This window comes from Neofelis nebulosa, chromosome 6 (assembly GCF_028018385.1).
Source record: "Neofelis nebulosa isolate mNeoNeb1 chromosome 6, mNeoNeb1.pri, whole genome shotgun sequence".
Classification (NCBI taxonomy): Eukaryota; Metazoa; Chordata; class Mammalia; order Carnivora; family Felidae; genus Neofelis; species Neofelis nebulosa.
The window spans coordinates 104,603,817-104,617,155 of NC_080787.1; the positions used below are offsets into that span (position 1 = coordinate 104,603,817).

Consider the following 13,339-nt stretch of genomic DNA (forward strand, 5'->3'; position numbering starts at 1 on the left):
GATGGAGAGGCTGAGAGTGACGAAGGTGAATGTGTCCAGCTGTACCATTTAGCCCAAGGGGAGACTCTGATCTCTGGGAACTGGTGGAACAGCTACTCAAAGAAAAGTTACCACCTGACCTACCCTTCTTAGTCCCGGAGGAGAGCGCTCACACCCTCCTGACACTCCACGCCCACCCTCCCTCTCGAAGGTAAATAGGAGGAGAGTCTGCGAAAGAAAACAGGGTATTAAAGCAGCTCCGTGAGAGCTAAAGCCCAGCTGAGAGTGTGAGCACGAGGTTGGTGTCCCGCTGAGGAGACAGAGGGCAGCTTTGTGTGGGGCCCCAGCCGCCTCCTATCTCCCTGCTGCTGGTTCCTGGGGAACATGCGGGGGCTCCTGCTTACCACACTCCTGGGCGCTGCTCTGGCACAGGTAAGCTCCCCCCTCCTCACCGCTTCCCCTCAGGAGTTTCAGATTTCTCCAGGTCAGAAATTAAAAAGGAAGAAGATGGGGGCGGGGGGGGGGGTAAATATCTTGTGGGAATACTTCATGCCAAACGGGGAGCCATTTTCCTCTCCAAATAAAAGCTGTGTTTAGTTTAGAAGCTTCAGGAAAGAAGTGGAAAACATTTCTTCCTTTCAGGTAATGGCACCGAATCCACTTTCGATATGTTTGAACAGCTCCCAGACTTGAATAGTATATTTTTGGGGGGGGGGGGTACGACACACACCGCGTGGTCCGGTGGTGGCCGCTGGGGTGAAGGAGCCCCTTCATCTGGGCTCCAGGCTGGGGCTCAACTTTCCGTGGCTGTGTGCGAAAGGTGCAGAGAGCCACTGGAAAAAATGATTCTGACGACTTCCTTCAGCTAAGCCTGTCCTTGTTTGAAAGGAGCACTTGGGCTAAACATTTATATTTTTAAAACGTTCTGTTACTTTGTCTCTTCTCAACTCATGCGTTTTTCCCTTTTTGTGAAAAGGAAGTGGTCCGTGAAGACTTGGGAATAGTTTCAAGCAACAGACCAAAGGGAAATTTAATTTGAGAGGAGCAAGTCGTTGCCTTGGGATTTTTTAATAAGAAGATGAAAACAGGGTGACTTGTGTATGTGGATTTATTTACATGGAGGTTACTGCTTGCACAGAGGACAGAGCTTTCGAAACCTTCCAGTGGTTGGGGAAACATGGACGTGTCTGGGAGTTAGTAGCCGAGTAGGGCGCTCAATTGTGTTTTAGGAAGCAGGAGATTGAAATTTGTTATATAGGATATGGAGAGATTTCAGACTGTAGAAGAATCCTAACAAGAATGCCACTGGTGTGGTTTGTCTCCACTGCTATATGGAGGGGCACATTTCTCCAGGGGAGGGGAGACGGAGCTGTCTCCCGCTCCACCCTTCTTGAGAAAAGGCCCATTGTTGTTGTTGTGGATTGAACAGCACATATTCCGACAGAGAGGTGTCCAAGATAAAAAACAAAAACAAACACAAAGAGGTTAAGACACGGCAACAAGAAAGTATTATTTTGCTTAATTTTGTCATTATGAACTTTTGAGGAATAATACCTACTCCTTGTTGAATGTCTGCTACGTGCTGAGCACCGTGCTAGGTACTTTAGTCATTATCTTAATCCTCAAAATAACCTTACGACGTGGATTATTATTATTATTAATCCCATTTTACAGAGGAGGATTGAGGCTTAAAGATCAAGTAAATGATAGTCACCTGAGATCACAGAGCTGTACCAAATCTCAGCGCTGGTGTAAAAACCCTTTGTTTCTGGTGCAACAGAAGAGCCTATTTTGGTGTCCCAAAAGAGTTCTGTTCCATTTCTTGTCTGTCGCACCGAGTCTTGAAAGATGGTTTCACTGAAGATAGAATACCAGGTGGACAGTTGTTTCTTTTTGTTTTTCCTTTCATCATTGGGTCTTATTCTCCACCTCCCCCCACCTTCTTCTTTTTTTTTTTTTTTTAAAGGCTTATTTATTTTTTTTCCCCAGAGAAGCTTTAAGGTCACAGCAAATTTGAGAGGAAGGTAAAGAGATTTCCTGTCTACCACTTGCACGGCCTCCCCGCTTATTAACATCCTCCACTAGAATGGTACCTTTGTTACAACTGATGAACCTACATTGATAGATCAGTATTACCTAAAGCCCATAGTTTACCTTGGGGTTCACGTTTGGTAGTGCCCATCCCAGGAGTTTGGACAAATGTACGATGACATGTATCCGGCATCACAGGATCATGGAGTATTTTTGCTGCCTTAAAAATCCTGTGCTCCACCCCGTCCCCCAATCCCTGGCAGCTAGTGATCTTTTTAGGGTCTCCGTAGTTTTGCCCTTTTCCAGAATATCCTATAGTTGGAATCATACAGTAAGTAGACTTTTCAGATTGTCTTCTTTCACTTAATAATATGGGTGTCTTTTCATGGGTTGATAGCTCATTTCTTTTTAGTACTGAATAATCCATTGTCTGGATCACAATTTATCCAAGGCACCTACTGAAGAGTATCTTGGTCTCCTTTTGATGGGAAGTCAGATCTCTCTCTTGTTGTTATTCTCTTGTATGTAATGTAATGCTTCTCTTTTCCGGGTACACTTTCAAGATTTTCTCTTTATCCTTGGTTTTCAACAGTTACCTTGTGGCCTCAGAGATTGTATAGAAATGCTTCAAGACGGGAAAGAGAAACAGGTGTCCCCAGGTGGGCAGTGTGGAGAGTAGGCATTTCCTTGAAAGGAAGCAACATGAGGAAAAGCATGGAGGAGGAAAGGGACCTGGTGAGGCTCGTAAGCAGTAAGGTGGAGGAGGAGAGTGCATTGAAAGCGAAGGCTGGAGAGGAAGACATGAACCCCGCACAGGCTTCAGATAGCATGCTCAGAATTTTGCACTCTATGCTGTAGCAGTAGGGAACCACTGGTGCCCTGTACAAGGAGGGGTAGTAGAATCAGACAGGTTTTCTTTTTTTTTTTTAATTTTTTTTTTAACGTTTATTTATTTTTGAGACAGAGACAGAGCATGAACGGGGGAGGGTCAGAGAGAGAGAGGGAGACACAGAATCTGAAACAAGCTCCAGGCTCTGAGTTGTCAACACAGAGCCCGACGCGGGGCTCGAACTCACTGACCACGAGATCATGACCTGAGCCGACGTCGGCTGCTTAACCGACTGAGCCACCCAGGTGCCCCCAGACAGGTTTTCTAAACAGATCCCTCCAGCAGAAATATGGCAGATTCATTTGAGGAGTCATTATTGAGGGAGGAAGACCAGTTAGGAAGTTATTGCAATAGTACTCAGTAGCCAAGGGGGTAGAGTGGCTACTTGTAGGAATAGGAGGACAATTTGCATTAGGCACTGAACGGCTATGGAAAGTGTGGGAGACGACGACCAGGAGGATTCCCGGCATCCTGACTCCAAACGTTGGAGAAGCTATCCAGAAGGGGGTGGGGGGAGGGCAGGGACGATGAGTTTGGGGAATGAATTTTTCCCATGGGACATTCTAGTGGCACTGTCTCGTAGGTAGTCAGCTGTATGGCTGTAGAGCTTGGTGGAGAACTCCTGGATGGAAATTTAGTTTCGAAGCTTGCACAGGGTGGAAATGGAAGGCAAGGGGGTAGAGGAGATTGCCAAGAGACTGTGTAGAGTGAGAAAAGACAGTAAGGTCACAGAACACCAATTAGTCTAAGTCTAAGTCAGATTTGGGGTAATAGGAGTCTGCAGAGGAGAGTGAGAAAGTATATTGAGAGGTAGGGGTAGACCTGGGAGGGTCTGGCGTCATGAAAGCCAGAGGAGAGGAGAGGATTAAGAGCCAAACAGGGGGCACCTGGGTGGTTCAGTTGGTTAAGCATCCTTCCAACTTTCGATTTCGACTCAGGTCACGATCTCCCAGTTCGTGGGATCGAGCTCCACATCTGGCTCTACACTGACTGCCCTCATGCTCTCTCTCTCCAAAATAAATTAAGTACAAAGAAAAAAAAAAAAAGTCAAACACCTTAGAGAGGGGGCAAGAGGAAAACAGAGAGATTCCATGAACATGAGCCCAGCTGGGAGGCCAGTGAATCTGGCAGGAAGGCCCCGGCAACCATGGCCGAACCAAGGCAAAATTGAGAAGAAGACACTGTTTCTACTCCCTTCTCCACTTTTGTATTTCCAGTCCCCACCACCACCTCCTCCAGAATCCCAGCACAGCTTATCCTCAAAATCTATCCTCACGTGGTCTCTTCAGCTTGAATTGTAGCTGAGAGGGTTGCTCTGGGGAATTCGTGTTACCAGTGGGAAGCAAAAGGGCTGAGGTTGTAAGGGTGGAATTTCAAACTCATACTCTTAAATGTAGGATGTTTTGGCTTGGAAAGAGGTTTAGATTTCTGGGTCAGTGCAGGTGCCTTCAGGCTATCAAATAAATTGAGGGTTAATTATAGAAATTACTTGCCAGGCACTGTGCTAGGTTCCAATATTAATTACACCACAAATGAACCACAAGTCCCTGAGGATGGGTAGCTTTAAGCGTGTGGAAAAGACAGGCACTTACACAAATGGTTTCAATACAAGGGCATGTAAAAGAGGGGGGTGGGGGGTGGGGAGAGATCGTAAGAAGTTTTCTGGAAAAGGCCATAGCTAAACAGAACTGGGTGAAGAGTGAGGGCCAGTGAAGAAGGTTAGAGCCGGATGGAACAGCATCAGCTATTCAGGGAACGGCCAACACTTGAACTTGCCAGAACCTAATGGATGCTAGGAATGCGGGAGATTGAGGAGGGCCCTGAATGCTGTGCTTAGGAGCTTGGACTTTCCCAAGTCAGTCACTTTCAGGTGTGAGGGATGAAGGAGAGGAGCAGGTGAGGTCCATTTTCAGCTTCGTGGCTTGGGGAGCTCAGTGGTTGCCCCCACCATTCACTAAAAAGGGAACTACTGGGTGAGGAGCAGTCTGTTGTGGGGAAGGAGAAAGGGAGATCCTCGTGGGACATCAAAGTGGATATACCCAGGGGAAATTAATGAGTTGTAAGCTTAGGGGGAGAGGCCTTGGCTGGAGAGGAGAGACAGATGAAGATTAGGGGGTTTGTTTAGTATCAAAGCTGGCTTGTGGCGGGACTCGGATGAGGGAAGGAGCGAAGGTAAGGGTTGAGAGCTCGGGCTCTGAAATCTGCCTGTCTAGTTTAAATCCCTCTTCTACTGCTTGATGTAGGACTTAGGACAGGTTAAACAATCGGAGCTTCAGTGGCCTCATTTATAAAATGGGGTGTATGGTTTCCTCCTGCTCCTGTAACCCGTTACCACCGATTTAGCGGCTTTAAACAACACAAATTTATTATTTTACACTTGTGGACATCTGTAGTGTGAAAATGGGTATTAGAGGGCTAAAATCAAGTGTCGGCAGGGCTCTTCCTTCTGGAGGGTCTAGGAGAGAGTTTGTTCTTTGCCTTTGGCAGCTTTTTAAAAAAGTTTACTTACTACTTTTTAAATAATTTAAGTAAATAATTTAAATAAATTACTTTTTAAATAATTACTTTTTAAAAAATAATTACTTATTTTGAGAGAGAGAAAGGGAGAGAGGGCAGGAGACAGAGACAGAATCCCAAGCAGGCCCCGAGCCATCAGTACCGAGTCCCTTACAGGGCTCAAATCCACGAGCTTTTGAGGTCATGACCTGAGCTGAAGTCAGACACTTAACCAACTGAGCCACCCAGGTGCCCCTGCTTTCTGCAGTTTTCCTTTTTAATGTTTTTATTTATTTTTGAGAGAGAGAGAAAGAGCAAACGGGCGGGAGAGGGGCAGAAAGAGGAAGACAGAGGGTCTGAAGCAAGCTCCAGGCTCTGAGCTGTCAGCACAGAGCCCGTCGCAAAGGCTTGAGCTCACGAGCCGTGAGATCATGACCTGAACTGAATGTCGGATGCTCCACCGACTGAGCCACCCGGGCGCCCCCGCTTTCTGCAGCTTTTAAAGGCTCCTGCACTCGTGGCTCATGACCGCCTTTCAGCTGTGACATCACGCCTGCCTCTGCTTCCATCCCATCTTCTCTGACATTCCTGCCTCTTTCCCATTGAAGGATACTTGTGGTTACACTGGGCCCACCTGTGTAATCCAGGATACTCTCATCTCAAAACCTTTACCTGCATCTGCAAAATCCCCTTTGCTGTGTAAGGTAGTATATTAACAGGTTCTGGGGATTAGAACCCAGGCATCTTTGAAGGAACACTTATTATGCCTACCACATGTGGCTAACAACTGCTCCATACTCTTCTAGTGAAGGCTAAATGATATTAGGTAAGGCGCTTGGCACAGAGGAGGTACCATGTTCTTTCATTCCATACACTGTATTACAGGGAATAAGACTGCAAAAAAGCTTGCCCTTTCAAGAAGCTCACATTCTTGATGCGTGACTCAGAAGATAAACGAGTAGAATATACAGGAATAAGACAGGTGGTAAGAAGGTCTGTGGGCTAAAAGGCTGGGGCAGGGTCTGTTTTACAAAGGGTGGACAAGAAGGGCCTCACTGATAAATTTGAGCATGGACCTAAGCAACTGAAAGAGTGAGCCACGAAGATACCTGTGGGAGGAACATGCGTGGAGTATTCAAAGAATGGGGAGGCCAGGTGGACCTGAGGTTGCAGGGCCTTCGAGGGTCATTTGGCTTTTACACCGAAATGTGAAGCCGTGAGGAAGCCACCTCTTATAAGCAAGGAGTGACATGAATTAAAGTATGATTGTAAAAAGATACACATATTTAATGTATACCATTTGATGAGCTCCAGGATAAGTATATACTCATTAAACCAAAACCACTACCAAAGCCCTAAACATATCCATCACCTCCCAGAGATTTCTCCTGTCCCTTCTATTATTGTTTGTGTGTGTGTGCGGTAAGAACATTTAACATAGGATCTACTCTCTTAGCAAATTTTAAGTATATGTATAATGCAGTAACTGTTAGCTATAGGCACTGTAGCTTATTTCATTTTAACCATTGTGCTGAGTGAAGAATCTAGAAGCCGAAGGGGGAAGCAAGGAGATCCTTTAGGAGACCATTACAATCATCTAAAGTGAGAAATAATGGTAGCTTGGTGATGGGGGGGGGGGGGGGTGCTATCTAATCATTTCTGATTAGAGTTGGGTACATTTTAAAGGCATAACCAACAGGATTTACTGGTAGGATTGGATAGAAAATGGGAGAGAAGAGTCAAGAATGACCCGACCCCAAGGTATTCTGGAAAAGCGAAATTGGCCTGTGTTCAGCAGGGATGTGCACGGAAGGGTATCTTGGAAGGGAAATTGGGAGTTTGTTCTCGTCACACTGAGCTCGCTGTGCCTGTCAGATATCCAAGTGGAGACCCAGCAGTTCGCATCTGAGTTCCGAAGACAGGGCTGGTGGGAGACAGGCGATAGAGAGAGGGAGGAGCCTTCAGAGGTGTTCACCGCAGGGGGCTCCAATTAGAGACTTCGAGAGTGAGAAGGAGCAGCGAGGAGGGAGGAGGAAGAAGAACGAGTGATGTGTGGGTAGCCGAGTGAAGAAAGGTTTATGGAAAGAGGGATGGTGACAGTTCCCGATGGATATTGCGACGCTCCCCGCTGTAATCTCCCAATTCAGGGGAAGTCTTCGGTTTCTAGAAATCTCTGAAATGAGTTTGAGGCATGCTTTCTAACGGCACCTGTGTCATCCAATGAAGTTCTGCTGCGGGGAGCAGGGCGGCCGGCCGTCAGACACGCCGCCTGAAGGGAGGCCTGGAGAAGCGTCGGAGGTGCACCAGCGTAAACAGTTCTGTCACTGGCCCTGTCAATGCCCTCGCCAGAAGCCCAGCTGCCCTCCTGGAGTGAGCCTGCTGAGGGACGGCTGCGGATGCTGTAAAGTCTGTGCCAGACAAGCAGGGGACATGTGCAACGAGGCCGACCTCTGCGACCCGCACAAAGGACTGTACTGTGACTACTCGGCAGACGGGCCTAGGTACGAGACCGGAGTGTGTGCGTGTAAGTGTCTTCTTCGGGACCTGCTGGAAGAGGTTGAGCCCAGACAGCATTCCCCCCTCCCTGTAATTGTTGATTGGAATAATCAGCTTAGTTTGGCTAAGTTTGAGGTGGGTTTGGTTTTCACACACCGGTGAGACTGGCTTTGTCATATTGGACACCATGTGTTCAGAAACCTGTTCTTGTTAATTGCACTGACGTGATCATGTAGTGATTCTCAGGTAATTGCCTTTAGTGATAAAAATAGGAGAAATTAGGTAAATAGAGCCTGACTTCTTAAAGTGCCACGAAATGACAGCTTTTGTCACGGTGGTCAAAAGCTCAGTCTGAATTCACCCTTTTCCGCAACTTAAAAATAATCTTGCTTAAAATGTAAGGATGTATATCCTGCTTTAATCTTAGCCTTTCCAAATGATCATCAAGTTACTGTACTTTTAAATGGAAGCAGATTTGTAAAAAGGAAGGTAGGGGGACCCCAAATCACAACCTGACCCTCAGATTTATGGATTTTAACTCTGGAGACTGATGGAGACCATCTAAACCTACACCTTGACAATAACTCAGGATCCTGATTTAGCTAGGATTAAAAACTAAGATTTCTAGGGCACCTGGGGGGCTCAGTTGGTTAAGCATCCGACTTCAGCTCAGGTCATGATCTCATGGTCCGTGGGTCCGAGTCCCACATCAGTCTCTGTGCTGACAGCTCAGAACATGGAGCCTGCTTTGGATTCTGTGTTTCTCTTTCTCTCTGCCCTTCTCCCACTCATGCTCTGTCTCTCGAAAATGAATAAGCATTAAAAAATTTAAAAAAAAAAACAACTAAGATTTCTAAGGGAAGAGAGATACCCATGTTAGCTTCACATTTTAGTCAGTCTACAGAAAAGACTGTGTGGGCAGGCAAATTACTATCGGGTTTTGTTGCGAGCCTGGAATAAGAGTACATCTTTGGAGTATGACTGAGTGTGTAGAGCCATTCAAGTTTGATGGCCTGATGCCCCTGTCAGCACTAAACTATATTGGTTAAGAATACAGGCACTGATGGGGCGCCTGGGTGGCGCAGTCGGTTAAGCGTCCGACTTCAGCCAGGTCACGATCTCGCGGTCCGTGGGTTCGAGCCCCGCGTCAGGCTCTGTGCTGATGGCTCGGAGCCTGGAGCCTGTTTCCGATTCTGTGTCTCCCTCTCTCTCTGCCCCTCCCCCGTTCATGCTCTGTCCCAAAAATAAATAAAAAACGTTGAAAAAAAAAATTAAAAAAAAAAAAAAGAATACAGGCACTGGGTTCAAATTCTGGACTTTATATGCTGAGCGACCTTGAGGTCACGTTGCTTAACCTCTCTGTGCCTCAGTTACGTCATATATACTTCCTCCTACAGAAGTGCTAGGAGGAACACATGAAATAATGACACAAAACCCAAAGCACCTAGCAGAATATCTGGCAGGCAGTAGACTCTTAGACATGTTAGCTATTATTTGTGGAAATTCGACAGGTCAACAGACCTATCAGACTCTGGCATCAGGATCCTCCTTTCTCCCAAATGTTGCTGGGCAAATTATTTCATTACCTTAAAAAGCACTTAGCGAACCGCCACTAATGAGCCAGGCACTGTGCCCAAAGAAAACAAGAAAAGATAGAGGCCCTGCCCTCACAGAGTCAAACCTTACTGTGTCAGACAGAGCTTTCCACAAGTGATTTCACATAGAATGTGATGAGTATTTTCACAGAGCATAGCCATGACGGTGGGGGTGGAGATGACCTCAAATGGGTCACAAACTATGGCCTAGGGGCCAAATCTGGCCCAGAGCCTGTTTTTGTAAGTAACATTTTATTGGAACACAGCCACACTATTCAGTTCCATAATCTGTGGCTGCTTTATGATAGCAGAGCCCAGTAGTTGTGACAAAAACCAATGGTCTATAAATGCTAAGATATTTACAGGACATTTGCCGATCCATGATACAGAACAATGATTTTTAAACTTTGCTCTGAGGACCCCTTTAGTCTCAGAAATGAATGAATATCCAAAGAGCTTTCGTTTATGTGAGTTATCTCTATTGGTATTTAGATGGATTAGAAACTTAAAAATATTACTGATCCATTTAAAAATAGAAACCCCATTGCAACTTGATAGGAATAATATATTTATGAAAATATTTCATTTTCTAAAACAAAGAAAAAATTAGTGAGAAGAATGGAGCTGTTTTATATTTGTGTACCTCTCTAATGTCCAGCTGAACAGAAGATAGCTAGATTTCCCCATCTGCTTCTGTTTTCAATCTATTGCTATATGTTATTTTTGTTGAAATATATGAAGGAAATCCAGTCCTACATAGGTAGGTCATTGGAAAAGACAGGACTACTTTAACAGGATTTTCAGATAATTGTGAATATTCTTTTTGATATTAAAACTTGAGAAGTGGTACTTTTTTTTTTATTAAAAAAAAATTTTTTTAATGTTTATTTATTTCTGAGACAGAGAGAGACAGAGCATGAGCAGGGGAGGGGCAGAGAGAGAGAGAGAGAGGGAGACACAGAATCCGAAGCAGGCTCCAGGCTCTGAGCTGTCAGCACAGAGCCCGACGCGGGGCTCGAACCCACAAACCGTGAGACCATGACCTGAACCGAAGTCGGTTGCTCAACTGACTGAGCCGCCCAGGCGCCCCTAGAAGTGGTACTTTCTTGAAAATTAGCTGTATCATGGAATCTGAAACCCTATCAATGAACTTGGCAGAGTCTGTGACATCAAAATGCATTAGTCTATCCAAAACCTAGTTGGAATGGGTCTTTTACTCGTGTATAATTTTGTAATACCAGGCATTGGTTATTTGGAAAATACTAGTTTGGGAAAAGGTGATGTAGATGTTCCAAATATTGATACACTTTATACAAGATTAAAAAAAAAATCACATTAACCAATACCAATCTAATCATAAAAGTCTGCATATTGGGTAGCTATAGAGATCTTGGTGGTGGATATAGATTTTCCAAAGTTCTAATTTTTCCTTGAAAGCCTGAATTCTGTCATTGGCCAGAAAAGTGTTTTCCTTGAAGTGACATGCTCACCGTTGATTTTCAAGAAAATGTCTGCCAAATACCTGAGTAATCATGGTTTATCTGTCAGTCATCTCTTTAGGTGAAATCCTCACTAAAAAAATGGTTTCGTTCAGCCCCAAACTCAAACAACAGAGCAGGTGCTTCTCAAGACAATACAATATCTACAGAAATGCTCTAACACTTCCTACTTTGTCACACAGGATATTAAAATGAAATATATTTGGTGATTAAGATTTAGTAAAATTGGTAATTTCTACTGTTATTAGGACATTATTGAGTAAAACTAGATTTTTTTTTTTTTTTTTTTCGAAAGCACATTTATGTACAAGCGCATCGGCAGGGAAAAACACAGTACTAGCCCGTAAGGTTTGATTCACGCTAAGGCTCCAGCAGCAGTTTCAGCCACCATTGCTCTTACACCCTCAGTGCAAATACCAACACGGTGAAAAAATTCAGGCACATCTCAGTGTTCTGAAAGCGTTTTGACCTTGCGGATTCTCTGAAAGGGCCTCAGGTACCGCCAAGAGGCGCGAGGGGTCACACTTTTTTTTCTTTTTTTTAATTTTTTTTTTCAACGTTTTAAATTTATTTTTGGGACAGAGAGAGACAGAGCATGAACGGGGGAGGGGCAGAGAGAGAGGGAGACACAGAATCGGAAGCAGGCTCCAGGCTCCGAGCCATCAGCCCAGAGCCCGACGCGGGGCTCGAACTCGCGGACCGCGAGATCGTGACCTGGCTGAAGTCGGACGCTTAACCGACTGCGCCACCCAGGCGCCCTGGGGTCACACTTTTGAGAACCGTTGATCCAGGTCAAGAATACCTCTCAGAAGAGTGAAAGTTTCCTCCAATTCTCTTAACAACAAAATTAGTTACTGTGCAGTACTGTAGTTAAACAAATTATGATTTCTTCAGCCATTCACGTATCCTCATTTCCTACAAACACATCCTTGCCTATTGTTGGACATCTGGGAAACTTCAGTCTTACCAGCCACCAATCCATCTCTCAGAGTTACAATCAGTGTCTCAGTGCGATACTCCTACTGATCCTGGATAGGGCCTGTACTTGGTCTTGATTCTGAAAGTGACTGACTGGAGCAGATCTCCTACAATATAATGAAAATGTCTCATTTCCACCTTTTACACATGTTCTGAGAAAGTCCCAGATGGGGCCTAAGAAGCTGAGGACACTACTTCATAAAGGAGATAGCTATTACCCCTGTGATTCATAATGGGAGGTCTGGATTATCAGTTATGGCTTCTTTGGTGATTCTGCTCTTCTCTCTTTTCAGATCTTATAGCTGTGGGATGTGAGTTCAACAGGGTACATTATCATAACGGCCAAGTCTTTCAACCCAATCCCCTGTTCAGCTGTCTCTGTGTGAGTGGGGCCATTGGATGCACACCTCTGTTCATACCAAAGCCGGCTGACGGTCACTGCTCTGGGGCTAAAGGTAGAAAGAAGTCTGATCAATCAAACTGTGGCCTGGGACCATTCCAACAACAGCTTTCAACAAGCTACAAAACAATGCCAGGTGCTTAAAGGCATATGTAGTTCTCATGTATGGCTTCCTGTGATCTTTCATGTTTCTTTTATGTACCACAGGTACTCAGTAAGTACTTATGGCTTAGTGGTCAGTCTGAGAGTTAGGTTGGGTGTGCTATCTTACTCAGTCTCTGCCTCAGATAGGTAGTTTTCTAAGTATCCTTAAAGGAAACTTTATAATGTTTTAGATTTTTCCAGTAAAATATTCCAGTTTTTAAAAGCTCTGCTCAGGTCAGAAAAACTCTTCTATGCCTCTGGCTCATTCCACTCAACCTCTTCTAAGGAAAACTGACTAAATATTGTTCACATGCACCCTGAGAGAAACTTTTACTTGTATTGTTATATTATGGGCAAGACGTGTGACCCATCCAGTTCCAAAAATTTTCAAAGGCAACTCCTGTGTATGACAAAAGCAGAAATGGAAGCCTGCTTATTAAAAACATTTGAGAATATGTTTTGAATTTATAAATATTGTTTCTAAACATAGGAAACTGCTGACATACGATTATTCTTTCATTCGGTCTGAAAATGCAGCTTTACAGTTACCAACCTCTCTCTAAATAAACACACATACAGGTATTTTAAAGTAGGGTCCCCAGCTATGTATGTAGTCAGAAACCCATAATGAGACTTTTTCTCACTCATCGTGAGCACTTGGCCATTTACAGTTAGTGTCCGTATATTCATAAATACTGTATACTGGTCTGCTTTAAGTTAACATCTTGTTTAAATGCCAGGGCATTTTGGGGACAGGAGTTTCAAAAACACCCACAAATGAAGCACAGATGAGGAAGGACTCAAAAGGGTCAGTATTCATGCCTGGTTATTA

General features: G+C 44.7%; 1 protein-coding gene across 4 annotated transcripts in view; it reads left to right on the forward strand.

Moving 5' to 3' along the window:
- Positions 1-13,339, forward strand: part of CCN6 (cellular communication network factor 6) — a 19,065-nt gene continuing 5,726 nt past the window's right edge. Inside the window, exons 1-3 of one of the 4 annotated variants that reach the window (XM_058735006.1) lie at positions 1-411; positions 7,622-7,919; positions 12,257-12,499. In XM_058735006.1, coding sequence (XP_058590989.1) covers positions 364-411; positions 7,622-7,919; positions 12,257-12,499 — 589 coding nt within the window. In that variant the 5' untranslated portion in view covers positions 1-363. Of the gene's footprint in view, positions 412-5,760; positions 6,381-7,621; positions 7,920-12,256; positions 12,500-13,339 lie in introns of those variants that run through there. The other 3 variants (XM_058735007.1, XM_058735008.1, XM_058735005.1) reach the window with 3 other exon arrangements.